Genomic DNA, 17,102 nt, shown 5'->3' on the forward strand with positions numbered 1-17,102 from the left:
GACTGTCAACCAGGATATAGTCCACTTTTTGCCCCTTTCTTTGTTTTTTTACAGTGTAGTGCTAAATTGCACACCCATCTTTTCTGGTTTCTTTTGTCTTTCAATGTGTCAGAACAATCAGCAACGCCCAGTGTTTTATAATTTTTATTTGTCTGTCTCGTCTTTTTGACGCTTTTCATCTCTCTCTAAACCTCAACCCCACGTCTCCCGCCTCCGACCACATCCACATGGTGATGTTATTAAAGTCTCCTGCAGCTGATCCACATCTATGGAGATGTCTGACTGCTGAATGTTTCATCCCACTCTCCCTTCAATTTCATTGTCAAGTGGATCACAACCATCTTTGGCATTTATTTCTCAAGAGGGTCCGATCTGAAATGTGGATGAGAACGACTGGGACTGATTTTGTGCTAAACCACTGCAGTGTTTAATGAATCTAGAACCGTATTCGAGAGCCCATTAAGCCTGAGGGCAGTCTGAAGAATGAGAGGCACAGACAAACCAGAAGAAGCCAGCAACCCAGTTTGAACTCAAAACCAGAACTTACTGATCTTAAAATAATAATAATCTTCTAGAAGAAAACACAGAAATACAAATAAATCCTTAAGGTGTCACCTTATAGGATCTATCACTGTGGACCAACGTCTCGACTGGGACTCAAGACAAAGTGGTTCAACCGCCAAAGGCCCCAACTCTGAACGTTCAAGCTCATATGCACACACACACACACACACACACACACACACACACACACACCCCAACACACAGCAAGCTGAATGAAAGACAGTCTTTCATTGATAAGACAGTCAGTCACATAAACGGACCCTCTGAGGCAAAACAAACGAGACCACCGACACTGGTCTGTACTCCATTCAGCCTGTGTGTGTGTGTGTGTGTGTGTGTGTGAGCACTAAGGGGTGTAAATGTGTGTGTTCCTGAGGTGAAACATCTCCTGGAGGAGGTCAGAAGATGATTGAGGGCGCAAGAGGAAGTTTCTCGGCTCCCAACGGTCCTTTAATCTGACACACAAACACACATAGGACCTAAGAGGTTGCCATACCCACACACATACACACACACACACACACACACACACACACACACACCTACACACATTTAGAGAGGATGGAGAGAAGATGTGGAACTTTCTGGCTACTTAAAGAGCATAGATCAACAAAGCTCCATTTGCGCATTCCTGGGATGTCCGGATGAGCTCCTCTTTTTCCAAACTCCACCACCCACATCCCCACTGAAACTTTTTCACACGTATGATGGCCTTATCTGCACCTAAATGGACCAACAGGGTCCCGTGTTCCGTCCAAACTTTCTGAACACAAACCACAAAGATGCCCCCAAGCTGACTTGAGAAAGCAGTGAAAGACGACGGGCCAGGCAGGACAGAGCGGCTTGTCTTAGTTAAAACTAGTCCAGATCTCATAACCTGCACCACATGTCGGCCGGGTTCATAAATGTGTGGCGCACATGCAGAACTCTCTCAAATCCACTAAAGAAAACACAGTGAGATGGAGAGTGACGTGCACGCAGGAAATAAAATGGACTTCAATCGCAGAAATCACGTTAATACCCAAGAAACAATTCCAAATGTAACATGAGAACACTTCTATATATACACACATGTGCACGCACTCACGCACACGCAGGGAATAAGAGGCCCGGCTGTTAATGGCGGTGGTCCCGCTCCACAGTGGGATCTGTGTTTAGCCATGTTTAGAAGCCCATTTGGGGCCCGATAAATCAAGCGGCTGTCCACCAGAAGCCTCCATTAGGGGCCCCGCGAGGCCCCTGGACAGCCTGTCAGTCACCCCGTCAGTCAGCGAGCCGCCCTCCTCGGCCGTTTGAACTTGTAATTACAGGGAGGCTCAGCTCAGCTTGTCCCGGCCCGGCCCGGCTCCGGAGCCCCTGCGCCGCCTCCCATATGGGGAGTCCCGCCGCTCACGCTAACACTAACAAATCGGCGGACGTTTCACCTCAAGAGGAAACAGCGACGGGGAAAATATTTATGGAAAGTGAAAAAGCTCCCGCCCTTCCCTCTGACCCAGTTGCTTTCTGATCGCTCTGTTCCATAAGTCCTTCAGGAATTAAGTCCTGAGAGTGACAGTCGTGGGTTTCCCCCTGAATTTGAAAGGTTTGGGAGTCAGGATCACACTAACCTCTGGCCGCTAGTGAGGAATTATGTTAAAGAGGAGGGCGGATGAAAGCAGGGAGGCAGAAGTGGGATTGGGGGGGTTGCTCTCCAAGCAGCCAGCAAAGTGGCTGGTTTGTCTTGTCAACACACAACAAACAATCCTTCACAGGTCCCACTTGATCCTGAGACTCATCCATCACTGACCTGGAGGCTTCCAGCATCAGGTATTTTTTTGGAATGTGGCCACTGCGGCCGGCAGACACCCGCACAGTCCAGGGAGGCCAGCGAGGAGGTCTGTGAGCTCTCAGGAATTCATGAATAAAATATAAAGCTGCAGAGGCAGCGTCAACATTAGAGATATTATCGCCCCTCCGCCCCCTGTGGCCAGACGTTGCCCTCACTGGGCCGCCGCTCCTCTTATCTATGCAGCTTATCGACAAAGGCTGGCCGCCGCATGTCCAGACACACCGCTAACGAGGAGCACCCTCCTTTCACCTCCTTGAAGCCATCAGCCAAGATTGATGCTCAACATGCAACTAGCAGACGCTCCTGAGCTCAAATGAAAGAGGTGCCTGCTTCTCTAGCATTCCCGATTGGCCACACATTCCTTCGCCAGGGCAGGATTGCTGGCCAGTTGCTGCTGATTCACCAGGTGAACACGGACACAAGTTCACCAAGTCACCAAGTCAAATTACACTAGATAACTTGTGTACCTAACGGAATGTCCTATGAGTGTACGTTTTCATTCAACATGGTAACTGCCGCGCATGCAGAAGTGATGGTGTGTGTTGAAAAAGAAAGATGTGAGAGGAAACATACATCAAAATGTTTTTATCAAAGTCTTGCCAGAGTGATGCACGGCCGTGAAATGTGTTCAAAGTGCTGACGTGGACCTGATGCTGACATTAATTATTAATGGGGCCCATACTGTGCATCACTCTGCCGACTAGCTGTCGATAGCCTCCATTATGACGGCCGTGTATACATTACACAGCGTATAGAGTGACCTTCCCGCATACCAGCAGCAGTATGGATGGCGGGAAGGCCCGAACCGAGAGACAGAACGCGTGACAGAGCAGACGGCCTGTGAAAGTAATCAATGAAAGCTGTCACTATGTTAGTTTGCACCACATGCATGCATACTGGGACACAGGTACACACACACTGTAAAATACGCTGAGAAAGAATGCCGCCACATGGGCAATTACAAGTTGTATCTGTTCAAAGTTATGAGATTTCACGCCTGCTTGCATGTGTGTGTGTGTGTGTGTGTGTGTGTGTGTGTGTGTGTGTGTGTGTGTGAGAGAGAGAGAGAGAGAGAGACTGGGTGCGAGCTCACAGCTAATCACCCTGAAACAGGATGTCCATAAATCATCAAACTACTACTCTCACGCTGTAAATCTACACGAACACGTCAACACTGTATATGTGTATGTGTGCGTGTGTGTGTGTGAGTTCCTGAAAGGGAACAAGACAAACACATTTTAGCGACTGACAGGTTGCAGGAAGCAGGATGAGTAAGTGAGGTTGCACAGCCTTGAGATTACTGACATGTTTGAATGTTTATGTGATCGCATATTCAGTCTTTACATGTTCAGCTACAGCTCACCACAGAACACCGTAGACCAGAGGTGTGCAAACTTCCTCCACTGTGCCGCATTCCAAAAAATATCAAAGGATGCAGGGGCCATTTTAGTATTTCCAACATTAGTATCCAACGTTAGTAGCTCACTAGCTGGTTCAGTTACATTCATCCTTTTTGTTGTTGTTGCTGTGCTTCAGCGATCAGTGTTTCCACAGCAACAGTCAACTAAAGCACAAATAATGGTGTGCGTGTGTTTGTTTCTGTGTTTGTGTTGTTAACCTGGCTGTAAGTGGCATCCAGCAATGTGTCCAGGTTCTGCAGAGGCGCCGGAGTTTTGTCTTTAAATCGAGTCAGCAGGCGGCGCTGGATGGCTCTGAACTGGACGGCGTGCTCGGACAGGAGGTCTTGGTATTTCTGAGCACTGACGCGAAGCTAACACACACACACACACACACACACACACACACACACACAAACAACATAGGAGAGCATACAGTTGACAGTTCATTTAAGCAAATCAAAACAACAAAAAAAACAAGTCAGAAATCAGTCATGCGCGCATGTATACCTGGAAGTGGTGGTCCACCGACAAGAAGTACTCCTGCAGGGGAAGTGGTCCATTGACACTTTTCTTGAAGTCGGTAACTCCCAGTTTGGAGAAATGAAGGTCAACTCTGTGGACCAGCTCCTTCACCACCAACCACATATCCTCAAAGGTGTCGCTCTGAATGCGGTAACGCTCTGACACACAAACACACATGTAGCGATCACTACTATATGCTTTTAATAATAAAATCATATAATTACAAGGAGGGCAAAACAGACTCACGGGAGGTCTTGGAGGCCAACACGGTCACATTGCCGCCCGACAGGAAGTGGAAAGCCAAACTATTTCCCTCGTTATCTTCTGACTTTGCTGCAAATTCTGCAGACACACAAAGACACACGGCAGAGTGATGGCACTGATAGGACGGCCTATCACGATGTGCGACGCCAACAAAGGCAACAAAATACAGTCACACTGTTAAGAGGACACACATAAACACACACGCGCACACACACACACACACGGTGTTTAGTCGCCAGAGCAGCTGATTACAGTTGATTATCAGATTACTGGGAAAAAGGATTTTACCTACAGTATATCTAAAAACAATATGCATACATGCACAGTGTACATTGGGGTGCCCAAGTAAGTGCTTTCTTGCTACCCGCAGCTCATTCTTATGGGTCCACAGGCACATTCTAAAAATATAATTACTAAAAAAAAAAAAGAGAGAATATCATTTACACCTGCTGGTGCTCCCAAACTTTTGGCGGGGAGTGTATATATAACTTTTTAGCATATTGGAGTGATGTAAACCTAAATGAATAAAGAACCGCTACCGACATTTGATTTTCAGTGTGCAAACCCCAGTGGAAAGTTTGGACACCCCTGATGTACATGGAGAAGTGTTTATTCCAATTACTGGTGTGTGTGTTGTACCAGGAAAGACGGTGCTGAGGTCCACTGGGGGCTGGTTGGTGTCCACAGTGATCTTAAAGTTGCTGGTCTTGTTGGGAGAGGATGCAGTGCAGATGAGCGCAAGGGGAAGCGTGAACCTGGACTGAAGAACATGAGGGACACCTGGAAAGTGGAAACAATAAAATAATATTACAAAGTGACTTTTCCTGTGCTCAGTATTTGGACCACGTTGAGGTGGGACACTCTAGAGTCAATTGGTGGGTCGCGGGTATTAATCTTGCGCTTTTATGCAGCGGGCGTCATCTATTAATACTCCCATAGGTGGAGACAACGCTCTGTAGTGCTATTTATCAAATCCACTGTCAGACAAGAAGACCAGCAATGCTTGGTAGGCTACTGCCATTAAGATGTTGAATGTGCCAGCCCTGTCTCTTGCTGAGCCTTAGAAAGTGTTTGACTGTATTTTATTTATCCATTCATCCATTTTCTATACTGCTTATCCTCACTAGGGTTGCGGGGGTATGCTGGAGCCTATCGCAGCTGACTTTTGGCCGAGAGGCGGGGTACACCCTGAACTGGTTTCCAGGCAATAAACAAACAATCATTCACGCTCACATTCATACATGTGGACAATTTAGAGTCGTCAATTAACCTAACATGCATGTTTTATGAATGTGAGAGGGAACCGGAGTACCCAGAAAACCCACGCATGCATGGGGAGAACATGCAAACTCCACACAGAGATGCCTAAGCGGAGATTCAAACCCAGGCCTTGCCGACCTCCTGACTGTGTGGCCAACATGCTAACTACTCAGCTGTCGGCCATCTTTGAGCATCATATCTGAAGGTGTTCGAAATGGCCATGTATGGGATTTGAACGTAATCAGCACTTTCTCATTTTACTGGATGTCAGCTTGTTGTTTTCTCTGCAGCCAATTAACATAGTGTCGCATGTCGGGCTTCCCCTGCACACAGCAGCCATTTGTGAAGACAGTGGAGTGTGTAGACGACAGTCACACGACACCTTGACAACGACAGACCCAACATCAACAGCGCGATGCGATCCAAAAGGGAAGTCATTTGAGGGGGAGCGGCGAGTGCAGGCCAAGTCTAACGTTGTTGTGAAACACTGCTGAGCTTGGCAGAAATCTACACTTCGCTGCAATAACACAGGCAGCAGAACAAGCAGTGGAAATAAAAGAGAATCCTATGAGAAATGACAGCTGCCATGTGGGTGTTTAAACACGGAATGTTCCAGGTTATTGCCAATAGCAGTAATTGCCTGCAACTACTGTGAAGTCTTTCAGTGCAGGCGCACAATTATCATGCGATGATGTGAATAATTCAATTGGGCTTGAATGAACAAAGTGAGGGAGACGAGGCGCAGCCAAGCCAAACTGGAGCGATGAAGAACGAGCGCAACAATTATCCCTCTCAGCTACTGTCTCATGCACTTTGGATGTTTTCTCAACATTCATCCCCCTCCAGCCCCTCCACCAGCAGGTGCCCTCAGCATGAAGGCTTCAGCTACGAGCCAAAGCAAAGAGTCTTTGGGTTTCCTGTGACAAGTGTTTTTGGGAGGGTGCTTTAGGGTGAAGCAGAGTCCTACGGCGTAAATCTGGGAACTCAATCTTGGGTGGTGGAAAAGACAAAAAGCAGAGCAATGTAAAGTAGAGAAGACGCTGTGGGAAAGAAGGCAACCGTGCTCTATAGGGACAAAAGTGTTGGGACACGGCTTCTACTCAATGAATGAACAAATGAAAATCTTCATTCTTCATCTTAACAAGACATTTTGCCGCACGGTGGCGAAGTGGTTAGCATGGTCACACATTCAGGAGATCTGGAAGATGTGAGTTTGAATCTCCATTGGACATCTCTGTGTGGAGTTTGCATGTTCTCCCGGTGCGTGTGTGGGTACTCCGGTTTCCTCCAGTTAGGTTAATTGGCGACTCTAAATTGTCCATAGGTATGAATGTGAGTGTGAAAGGTTGTTTGTCTATATGTGCCCTGCGATTGGCTGGCGACCAGTCTGGGGTGTGCCTTACCTCTTGCGCAAAGTCAGCTGGGATAGGCTCCAGCATCCCCCCATGACCGTAATGAGGATTGAGTGTCCGACTTTGTGGGAACACTTTAGGGAAGACCCTTTTCTGTTCCCAGTGCACAAAGCAAGCTCCATGAAGGCATGCTTGGAGTAGTTTGATGTGGAGTGACTAGAACAGCGCCAACATCAGTGACCTCTGAACTCACAAATGGACACACTCCAACATCTTATAGAAAGGTAGAAAGTCTTCCCAGAAAAGTGGAGGCATTGCAAAGACTTCCTGGAGGTGGAATGTGTCCCAAGAGGACGATGATGGTTGTGAAATGACTGTCTGTGTTTGTTTTATTAACTGCAGTCATATGTTGTTGATTAGCAAGTACATCTGTGCATAAGACAGCAATGACATAAATCTATATCTGTCAAACATTTACTGGCTGTCACGGAAGCCAAAAGCCGTCTCGCTGTTTTGAAAGTTGCCACAAAGAAAGTGAGAAAGACTATTGAATTCAAGAAGGGGGACCACATAACAGAAAGCGAGCCGGGCCAGTGAGTGTAATGATGATTGTACCTGCTGCCGAAGTTGACAATAAAGTTCAAGTGAGCCAATATATAACTCTAACCGTCCACTCTTTAAGTGGTGAAACAGTGTCTCCTCCCCTCCTCTCTCCACCCATCTCTGTGTTCACCAACAAGTCTTCAATAAAGGTAAAAGTCATGTTAAATTCTCTATAAAATATGTTTTTGTTCATATTTCTGGGTGTATGGAACAGATGAATTGGATTTACATTATTTATTTTAGTTGTCATACGTTTTGGTTTCTGTCTGACCTTTTGGAACGGATTCATGATAAACACTGAGGTTCCGCTGTTTTTAGAGGGCATCTTCGACCTGTGTGTCACTACATGATGAGGCGTCGCGCGTCTCTGACCCCCTGCTAGAAGTGCTCATCACAGTATTTATACAACGTAATGGTGTGTGTGTGGTCACTTCTGCTGATACACTTTCCATAACAACTGTCTGTGCAGAATAAAAGCATGTGCACATGATTTGCAGAGAGACAGTATAGCAGTATGCATGGTGTGTGTGTGTGTGTGTGTGTGTGAGAGCGAGCACCTTTACTGGGCCTCTCAGCCCACTATAGATCACAGTACAGCCTATTTTGCATCAAAGCACACAAACTCAGACAACTAATCAAAGCACACAAACTCAGACAACTAAAACAAACACTGGCTGACGACAGGGAACACTACTGACTACTGTGTGTGTGTGTGTGTGTGAGTGTGTGTACGTGTGTCACAAGAAATCTTGTATGAAGACTGTAGAGTACAAAAAGGAAAACATGATATTTTTATTCATAAAGCAAAGATATGTGTGCAAGAGAGTGTGTGTGCGTGTGTGACGTGTGGACTCCTGGCGGGGATCACGTTACAGAAATATAAACGGTAGGCTGCAGTTTCTTCCTGTTTATACAGCACAGTGTGCGTATCTCTGTACAGTATAGGCATGTTTGACTAACAAAGTTTGAATGTGTGTGTGTGCGTGCGCGTTTCTGCAGGCTCTAGGCTAACCAACCCACGTGAGCGTGCACGTACCTTTGGGGTTAAACTCTGCAGGGAGAGAAGAGGCAAAGATGTTAGATGACAGAAGAAGCAGATGTTCCACTCTGACTGGGCTTTGTTCGCCTTCTTCCCACGCTCTGTGCACTGTCAAGTGCACATGACCACAATGCACCTCCAGCGCGATAGCACACTGAGATATACGATACGCCATGATAAGGATGAGAGAGTGAGAAAACCTGGAGGATACTCCACGCTCATGTGTGGGCGACATCCCATAATAACAGCATCGCCGCCATCAGCAGCATCTTTGATGAGCGGCGAGGACATCCAGTGGTGGAACACTCTTATCACCTCCAAACTGGTGGCAAATATCCAGAATCAGCAGGGTTCTTGTCATTAAGAACACATAATAAAGAATGTTTGATCATTTTAAGATGTATGGACAGACGTAACAAGACGTGGACTAACATAAACGACCTAAAACACCTTGGGACAGATGTCTTTTTCAAAAAATCAATCAATCTTTGCTGCCAGCCGATGGCTGACGATTGAAACCGGCAGACAGGTGAGCTGGAACATGTTCTTGTTTGACCTTTCACGTGGTCAAACATAGATGGTCATCATGTTGCGTCTTGTGCTTGGCGGCCTGTGGTGGTCTAAACTTAATGTGACCCCAAAGGAAGCGGCGGGTCTCCCAAGATCCGCACGTACGTCCATATGTGGCCGCGAAGCCCGAGCCTCCCTCAGACGTCTGGCGGATTACGCTCTGATTTGAGTGCTCACTTAGGATTTCCTGCGGGGGCCGATGAGAAGCAGATGGCGGCCCGTGAAAAAAAAAAAAAAGAAAAACTGCGAGGTGCTGAGTCAGCAGGTTCACGTCTCATTAAAGCTGATGAAAGTTGCACGCCGCAGCCTTCCTTCCTGCCGCCATTGCCGGCACTCTCCTGACATAATCCCGCCTTTCTTTGACTGAAACGCTGCGTGTTTGTTTGTTCAATATATATTACGCATGATCTGAAAAAAAAACAGGACAACAAAGTCAGAAGAAATTGTCAGAAATTTTTTTATCTTAATTTTTTTTTTTTTTATGGATGATATGCACTGAAAGCGAGATTAATCTTCATTATCTCGCCACGGCCATCTGGATTTGGAGTAGCTCCAGTTGGCCCAATAATGACAAGTGAAAGAACGTTGATGGTCAGCGTGAATCAACCGTGACGCAGAGTGAAAAGACCTCAGAAGAAAACACGGTCGCAGTTCTTACCCTGGACGCCTGCCAGCGCTTAATCAGTCTTTCCTGTTCTGAAATGTCTGTGATGAAATTCGACCGACTGAAGAAGTGAAGTTCTTCAGCTTCTAGCTAGTTGTGGATGTATGCGTGAGTCTTTGTTGCATGAAAAGCAGTTGAGAAATCGAAGCGCTATGATGAAAACTACGGATGTAAATCTCTGTTGTTAGATGATTCGATACACATCTACGTTAAGATACAATTCAGCAACGATATATTTAAAAAACAGAACGATTCAATACAGTGTACAAATGATGCGATACGATTCAACGATCACATTTGTTGATGAAGACATTAATTTTACATTATAATATAAAGAAGCCAATTCTATAAAAGTGGCATTCTCACAGTATTTCCAAATGTGTAAAAGAGCGCATCATATCCCCAAGGATGCTTTAAGGCTGGGGTCCCCAACCAGCGGGCTGCGTGAAACGTCCAGGCACAATGATAAAAATAAAAAAAAAAAACACACAAAATGAATAATAAAATGAAATATGGCCTATTATTTTATTTAAAAACAATAATATACAGTTAGAAATCCCAGAGTTTTTGCCTGCTTAAGTTGTTGCCAGCGACGACTTGCCCTACTTTTTCAACGGTCCTCGGACGCATCTAATTTTCTCCCACGCTGCACACATAGACTACTAAACAGTTTTTCCCCCTTTTCCTTTCACCTCATATTTGGTCCCAAATGCTGATACTGTTAGGGAAAGCAGAAATGTAAGATTTGATGACGTTATTGAGTTCTAATGTGTATATTTGTTTGTCGGATTTGTGCACAACCTCAAGTTATTTCTAGCTAGCTAGCAAACACCGGCATATAATCTTCTCTCTAAAAAACAAACTCCAGGCTCGTACTGGTGGATGGTGGGTCTGTATTCATTTAGTGCTTTTAATTTGATGTGGTTCCTGTCTTAGTTTTACACAAAACATAATAAATAAGATCAATTATATCGCTAAATTGTACGTATGTTTGCTGATGTGTGACTAGCTAGAGTGCTGTTAATGCTGGCACTGCTAATGCTCTTTAGATACATTCTCGTCTTCAGTCATGCTAAGCTACGGAGCATGCCCGATCCTTTCGCTGGAAGCCCAGGCTCTCGCGTTGTTTGAGAGATGGACTGTCAAACAGTTGCTAGTCTTGTGCAATGTTCCCTTTAAGCTGCGCGCCTACACAATCGCACACCGCTCCAGCGTTCTCAGCCTACAGCAAATGAATGCAGCGCATGAAATCAAACCCAAAGTGAAATGAAAATAAAATAAACACATAACAATTTATTCTGTACCATTTTGCAATGCAACTCCGTCAGTGATCGGCAACAACCAGCGGTAACAACATGTAACACAATGACGGACACTCTTCAGCCACTGATAAGATTTATTTTTACTTAGGCAGCCAATTAATTCATTAACAGCGTGTTACGTAGTATATGCCATTGTTTTCCAGGTTAGCGTATAGTTCACGGAGCAGCGGCGCCGCAGGCTGCTTGCTAACGAACCGCCCGTACCACATCCACATACCAAGCCAAAGCAAAACTGAGGTCCGCCAATTAGTGATCCGTGATAATAATGGATTCGATTTTATATACAGTAGTGTTTTTCAAGGTACCCACAGTGCTTCGCAGTGAAGTGAACCCATTATTAATTTACACACAGGGGGTGGTATTCTACATCTGTGGCCACAGCTACCCTGCGGTAGACGGAAACGTGGCTGCCTTCGGCCTCTCCGACTAACACCAAATATTCATACACCAGTGTGGGCAGCACTGGAGGCAAGGTGGGTGAAGTGTCTCACCCAAGGACACAACAACAGTGCCTGGGTGGAGGGAGCGAGGATCGAACCGCTAACCTTCCGGTGTCTGGACAACCTGCTCTACCTCCTGAGCTTGCAAACTACAGCTTCAAAAGACTCCAAGCACAGAGTCAAAACTCCCGATGTTGTCGTGACACTGCTTTTTTTACCCACACATATTCAAAAGCTGACATTGCAGTTGTATTGTGTGGTGTTGTACAAAGTTTTGAAAGAGTCAGCGTGACGGGCCGATCGACTGCAGTCTTCCTCCATTGTTGTTTCTTAAGTCACAAAGCCTCTAATGAAATTCTTTCAAGCCCCGAACGACCGCAGCCACTGATGAGTTTCTTTTGATGAGCTTAAGAAGCCAACAGTCGTCTTACATGTCAAAATGTCAGAGCCTTTGTGCGGCTTTAAGACATATGAGTATGTCTGTGTGTGTAGGTGTGTGTGTGTGTGTGTGTGTTGGTGGGTTAAAGGTGCAATCATCACCCCTGGGTGGGAGTCAAAGTGATGCATTCCTGCCATGCCGGGAGAGCGTTTAGGACGAGCACACACACACACACACACACACACACACACACACACACACACACACACACACACACACACACACACACAAGATCAGCATCACTGATTGTGTTTCCATGGAGACCATTGCTGAGATAGGGACACAATGATGACAAAAAGGGAAAAAGAGCGTGTTTAAGGTCATGTTGTGATAAAACATGCATAGACCTGAATGGACAATTAAAGTGCTCATGACACCAACACACGCTAATCTTGTTATTTTTGCCATGAAAAAGAGCAATGAATTTCTTATTTTTGTTATTTATATTTTATTCTACGCCCGCTCGTTGTGTGGAAGGCTTTAGCTCGAACATTCAGGGAGACGGCGTACGCTTGCTCACATTTCCAAAAGATGCCATTTGCCACATCAGATGCTTCGGTATTTCGGCACATATCAACGACAATTGTTTTGACACTGCACCTCTGATTAAGGCAAGTTTAGGACTGAATGTGTTTACCCGAGAGTGTTGCTACCATCAGATGTCCTGACTATCTTTCCTTAACTGAGACAGAGGAGAAAACAAGCACTGACGTGGATGGGCACAAACAGAAGTCAAAAACCCAGAAGCTGTTCGACTGTGGGACATCGTGCTGTTCGTGCTGTTCCCTTATACAGGGTGAAAGTCCACCCCATTCTTTTATAACAGCTGTTCAATGAGTCTAGGAGATGAAAACAACAGGGTGCATGTGGTTCCAAGTGAAAGGTATTGTGAGTGTGTTATGTCTCTGTGTGAGATAAGCACAAATATGTTACTGTGCTTATTCAGAACAGAGTGGAAAATATTCCGTTCCTAACAGTGCCACGATGGCTGTAAGTAAATCCTCATGATTTTGCTAAATCGTTGACACTTGTCTGGTAGCCTATCTTGCAGCCGATCAGTCAGTTTCAGTAAGTCAGTCCATATTTTTACGGCTAAATATATTCTACAAATCTCTGAATAAGAATATGGGTTTTCATGCCAGGGCTAGCTAAACAGTGAAACAGTGATGCTGACTTGTGTTGTATAGATTTGTGAGTGTCAATCACTGCCAGTCAAACCACATACAATTCTTAAAGTGGTACAAGACAAGAACACACACTTGTGTTTCTACTCGGTGCTGAAGTAGTGAAGGGCGTGTACAATGTAGAAGCATCATGTTTGTAGGTCCTTTCTTTTTTCTTTTTTTTACCCTCTGCGTGCCCTTGTGAGATCAGCAAGACCCAAAATGTCACAAAGCCCTCCAGACTACTTGAGTTCTATCTTTAGCATCACAATAAAGCCTGACGAAAAAAATATCCAGACATAAAATGAATTTAGGGCAGAGGAAAGTGCTCCAGCAGAACATTCCTGCCAACATACAGTAAATGCAGTCCAAAGGAAACAATACGCCACACTAACTGTTTTTTTTTCATAAACATTTTAAAGGAGGTCGAGATCAGTATTTAGAGAAATAATGAAGTCTGTGACATTTGAAATAAAGGCTGGTTCTGTTGGTTCAGAGTGGAAAGTCATATCTTCCAGTACCGCTGCCTGGAAAGAGAAGGCCTGTAAGGACAACCCAAAGGCATTGATGCTAACTTAGCGCCCCAGTTGCAGCTGCTTGTGGAATACAGCTTGTCATGTGATGGGTCCGATAAGCAAACTTAGTAACAGTGAAGCTTCTCATGGTTGCTTTACATTACTGTGGAGCAATGTTCCCCATACATTCATTTATTTGGCACGGCCCCACCACAATTACATCTGGAATGCCACAGAAAGATTTGCCACAAACACATAACAATTGGACTGTCTGTGTAGACTGTCTGTGTAGATGATGTAATAACTCTGCTTCTTAACACACCTGATATGCACATGTGCTTGGCCAAGCGTCCACACATCACCACCGATTGAGACTTAAGTTGAGCAGCCCTAACCAGTGAGCCAAACACCCCTGGCTGTCAACCCAGTCAGTCCAGCTCTTAAGGTGTCAAGGAGCGAGCTTTACACAACATATAGCCACACTAGCTGCCACACACATACCCCAGCTGACTTGGCCATGCATTGTAATGCGTTTACCAATATAGTGACATATTAGACGTACAATGACATGCGCATTATCTTTAAAATTAGCGCACACTTTCACGGAGCCCAAAAAACATCAAGAATGTGCTTTTTAATCTTATAAGGCGCACATGCGTAAGCCAATTACTTCATATTCTATGTTAAATAAATTTAAAAACATGAGATAATGTTGCACATTTCTTATGACACAAAGCAAAAAGCTCAGTTTTGCCCATCTAAACACACACACAGTTTTAAGCCACGTCCAGTTATGCAAATTAAACCATGATGTCATCTACCGTCCCGAACACAGCACCACAGATAGATTGTAGACTTTTCAGAAACACTGGTGGGGGATACAGTAGCACCTCTGAAGTCCAACATCCCTGAGGTCATGGAAATGCAACTAAAATGTTGAGTAAAAAAATTCCCCATGTGTTGATGTTGATCCAGTGGGGGCATCGTCACTGGACATTTCATTGAATGTGAACGAGGAAATGATGCACATACTGTACAAGTTCATGTGCTGGTTGTGCCTCTGAGAGTTGCCTGCTATCTAAAAACAACATTCCAGTTGGAGTTCACAGCAAACTTGGATGGTTTTATTCTGCAAAGGTTGAGTGTAATCGCTCCCACATTGATGCGGCCCCTCCTCTGTCATGCTCATTATCTCATTAGAATAAAGGTTTGCCTTACAATCACTAGCACACAAAGACAAAAACTGTATTTTTAATTTTTTTTTACCTGTAGGCGAGCTGTACGACACAGTGATGTCTCCGCTCAGGTCGGCAGGGGGGTAGCGGCCGTTGAGGAAAGCGGAAAACGCCACAGCTGTGGATGTGCCGACGCCTGAGGAAGGAACAGCAACACAATGTGTTAATATGGCATATTAAATGTATAAATGTATATCATTATTGATGTAGCTGCCTCCAGGCTCCAGCTGCTTGGCAATCTTGAGAATTTCAGCATTGACTTCAGCATCTCTTTAGGGTTTTCAAACAAATGCTGTGTGGTAGAGGCTAAGATGACAAAATGACCACATCACCCTCACCTGGACCACTGCCTCCTCACCACCACCCCAACTCCCTTTGACTCCAACCTCACAGTCTCCTTCTAAATCTCCTTTCTCCTCCTTCTCTGCCTTGCTCTTTAAAGGACACCATAGAACTGAATATCAGCCAACATCCATATAATACATTCAATAAGTCTGTGGTTAAATCCTTAAAAAAATGGTTACAATTTTTGAGGTTAAGCCTGAGTGTTTTAAGGCAAGATGAATACCACAAAGTGTGTGTGTGTGTGCGTGCGTATCCTTCTTGTGCATGTGCAAATAATAAATAAAAGCAAACCATCTGTGGAGAAAAAACAAATCAGGAAGTTCCGATTCCTCAGTGACATTGCTGCTCTGGTTCTACTTAACCTGAGCTAAGTGGACTTTTTGGGGGAAAATGCAGGCATATATATATATATATAATTTTTTGTTTTTTCCTCCAAAAAGAAGTGTTTTTTCTGCAAAAAAACACCTTGCATTCACGTTAAGTCGGTAATAATGAGTAAATATGTGATAATAAAGCATTAAATGGACAGCATACATGTCAACGATTGTGAGACAAAGGTTTTATGGACGGATGAATTTTTGATGCTCATCTCTGTACTTTTTGGCAACTTCCAGCCTGACCTTCTTATTATTCTTCCATTGTACTTTTGTTCATAAAGTTTTGGGGTTTTTCTTTACAGCTCTCACAATGTCGTCACCTGCTGATGTTTTCGTCGGTCTACCTGTTTGATGTCTGTTACTTAGCACACCAATGGTATATTTCTGGTATGGTATATTTCTTCTTCAGGACATTCCAAACGGTTGTATGGCTATGATGTTTGTGCAATGGTTCTGGTTGATTTTCCATCTTTCACCCATAGGCAGCTCTCCTGGTTTTCATGTTGTTTTCACCTCTAAATGCAATCTACACAGGCAAAACCTCCCTTGCCTAATCTGGAACTGAGCATAGACTACTTATTGATTGAATAAACAAAGCAATAGGACACAACTGGGCAACAAAACACACCTGTCAGCCACATGTTCCAATACTTGCTCACATAAAAAATGGGTTGGGTTCAAACGAAAGTAGCCATCTTCAAAGTTGTGCATCAGATCCAGTTGTAAATACCTGGAAGTGAAAGCCGAAACGTTGCTCCCTAACCCAAATGTTTTCGGTCTACATCAAAAATAAAGGAATTGGCCTCACGGTTCCAATACTTTTGGAGAGCACTGTATATCTCCAGGCACAGACTACCAGTGAATGTGACGAGCGAACACACACACAGTTTGGTGTCAGAGATGATGTGAAGTAACAAGACATGATGCCTCTGCTAATATTTCCTTCCTTCGACTCTCTCCCTCACTCTCCCAGCTTCCTCCTTTGGTCTGCACTGACCTCCTCGCTCCCTCCCTGGCATTCTGCCTTTCAGCGGGAAGCTTTTAACCTCTGCAACCCGCAGGTCAAATGGGTCAGGCGGGTTTAAGTGCTTTAAGTGTTCCCAGGCCCATTAAGAGCAACAAACGAGGCTAAAAGAGACATAGAGTAATCCCACCTCACCCTGTCCACCATCACTGTTTGCTCCATTTACCAGCGTACAC

The 17,102-nt window shown here is 44.9% G+C and overlaps 1 protein-coding gene across 2 annotated transcripts in view; it reads right to left on the minus strand.

The window, feature by feature from the left end:
• bbs9 (Bardet-Biedl syndrome 9) overlaps window positions 1-17,102 on the minus strand; it is a 118,590-nt gene that overhangs the window by 81,314 nt on the left and 20,174 nt on the right. The window contains exons 14-19 of one of the 2 annotated variants that reach the window (XM_054781018.1): window positions 15,212-15,316; window positions 8,830-8,844; window positions 5,218-5,358; window positions 4,561-4,656; window positions 4,300-4,472; window positions 4,011-4,163 (exon numbers count right to left, since the gene is read on the minus strand). In XM_054781018.1, the coding sequence (XP_054636993.1) occupies window positions 4,011-4,163; window positions 4,300-4,472; window positions 4,561-4,656; window positions 5,218-5,358; window positions 8,830-8,844; window positions 15,212-15,316 (683 nt within the window). The remainder of the gene's footprint in view (window positions 1-4,010; window positions 4,164-4,299; window positions 4,473-4,560; window positions 4,657-5,217; window positions 5,359-8,829; window positions 8,845-15,211; window positions 15,317-17,102) is intronic. The other variant, XM_054781019.1, reaches the window with a different exon arrangement.

The sequence above is a fragment of the Dunckerocampus dactyliophorus genome, chromosome 7 (genome assembly GCF_027744805.1).
Source record: "Dunckerocampus dactyliophorus isolate RoL2022-P2 chromosome 7, RoL_Ddac_1.1, whole genome shotgun sequence".
Lineage (NCBI taxonomy): Eukaryota > Metazoa > Chordata > Actinopteri > Syngnathiformes > Syngnathidae > Dunckerocampus > Dunckerocampus dactyliophorus.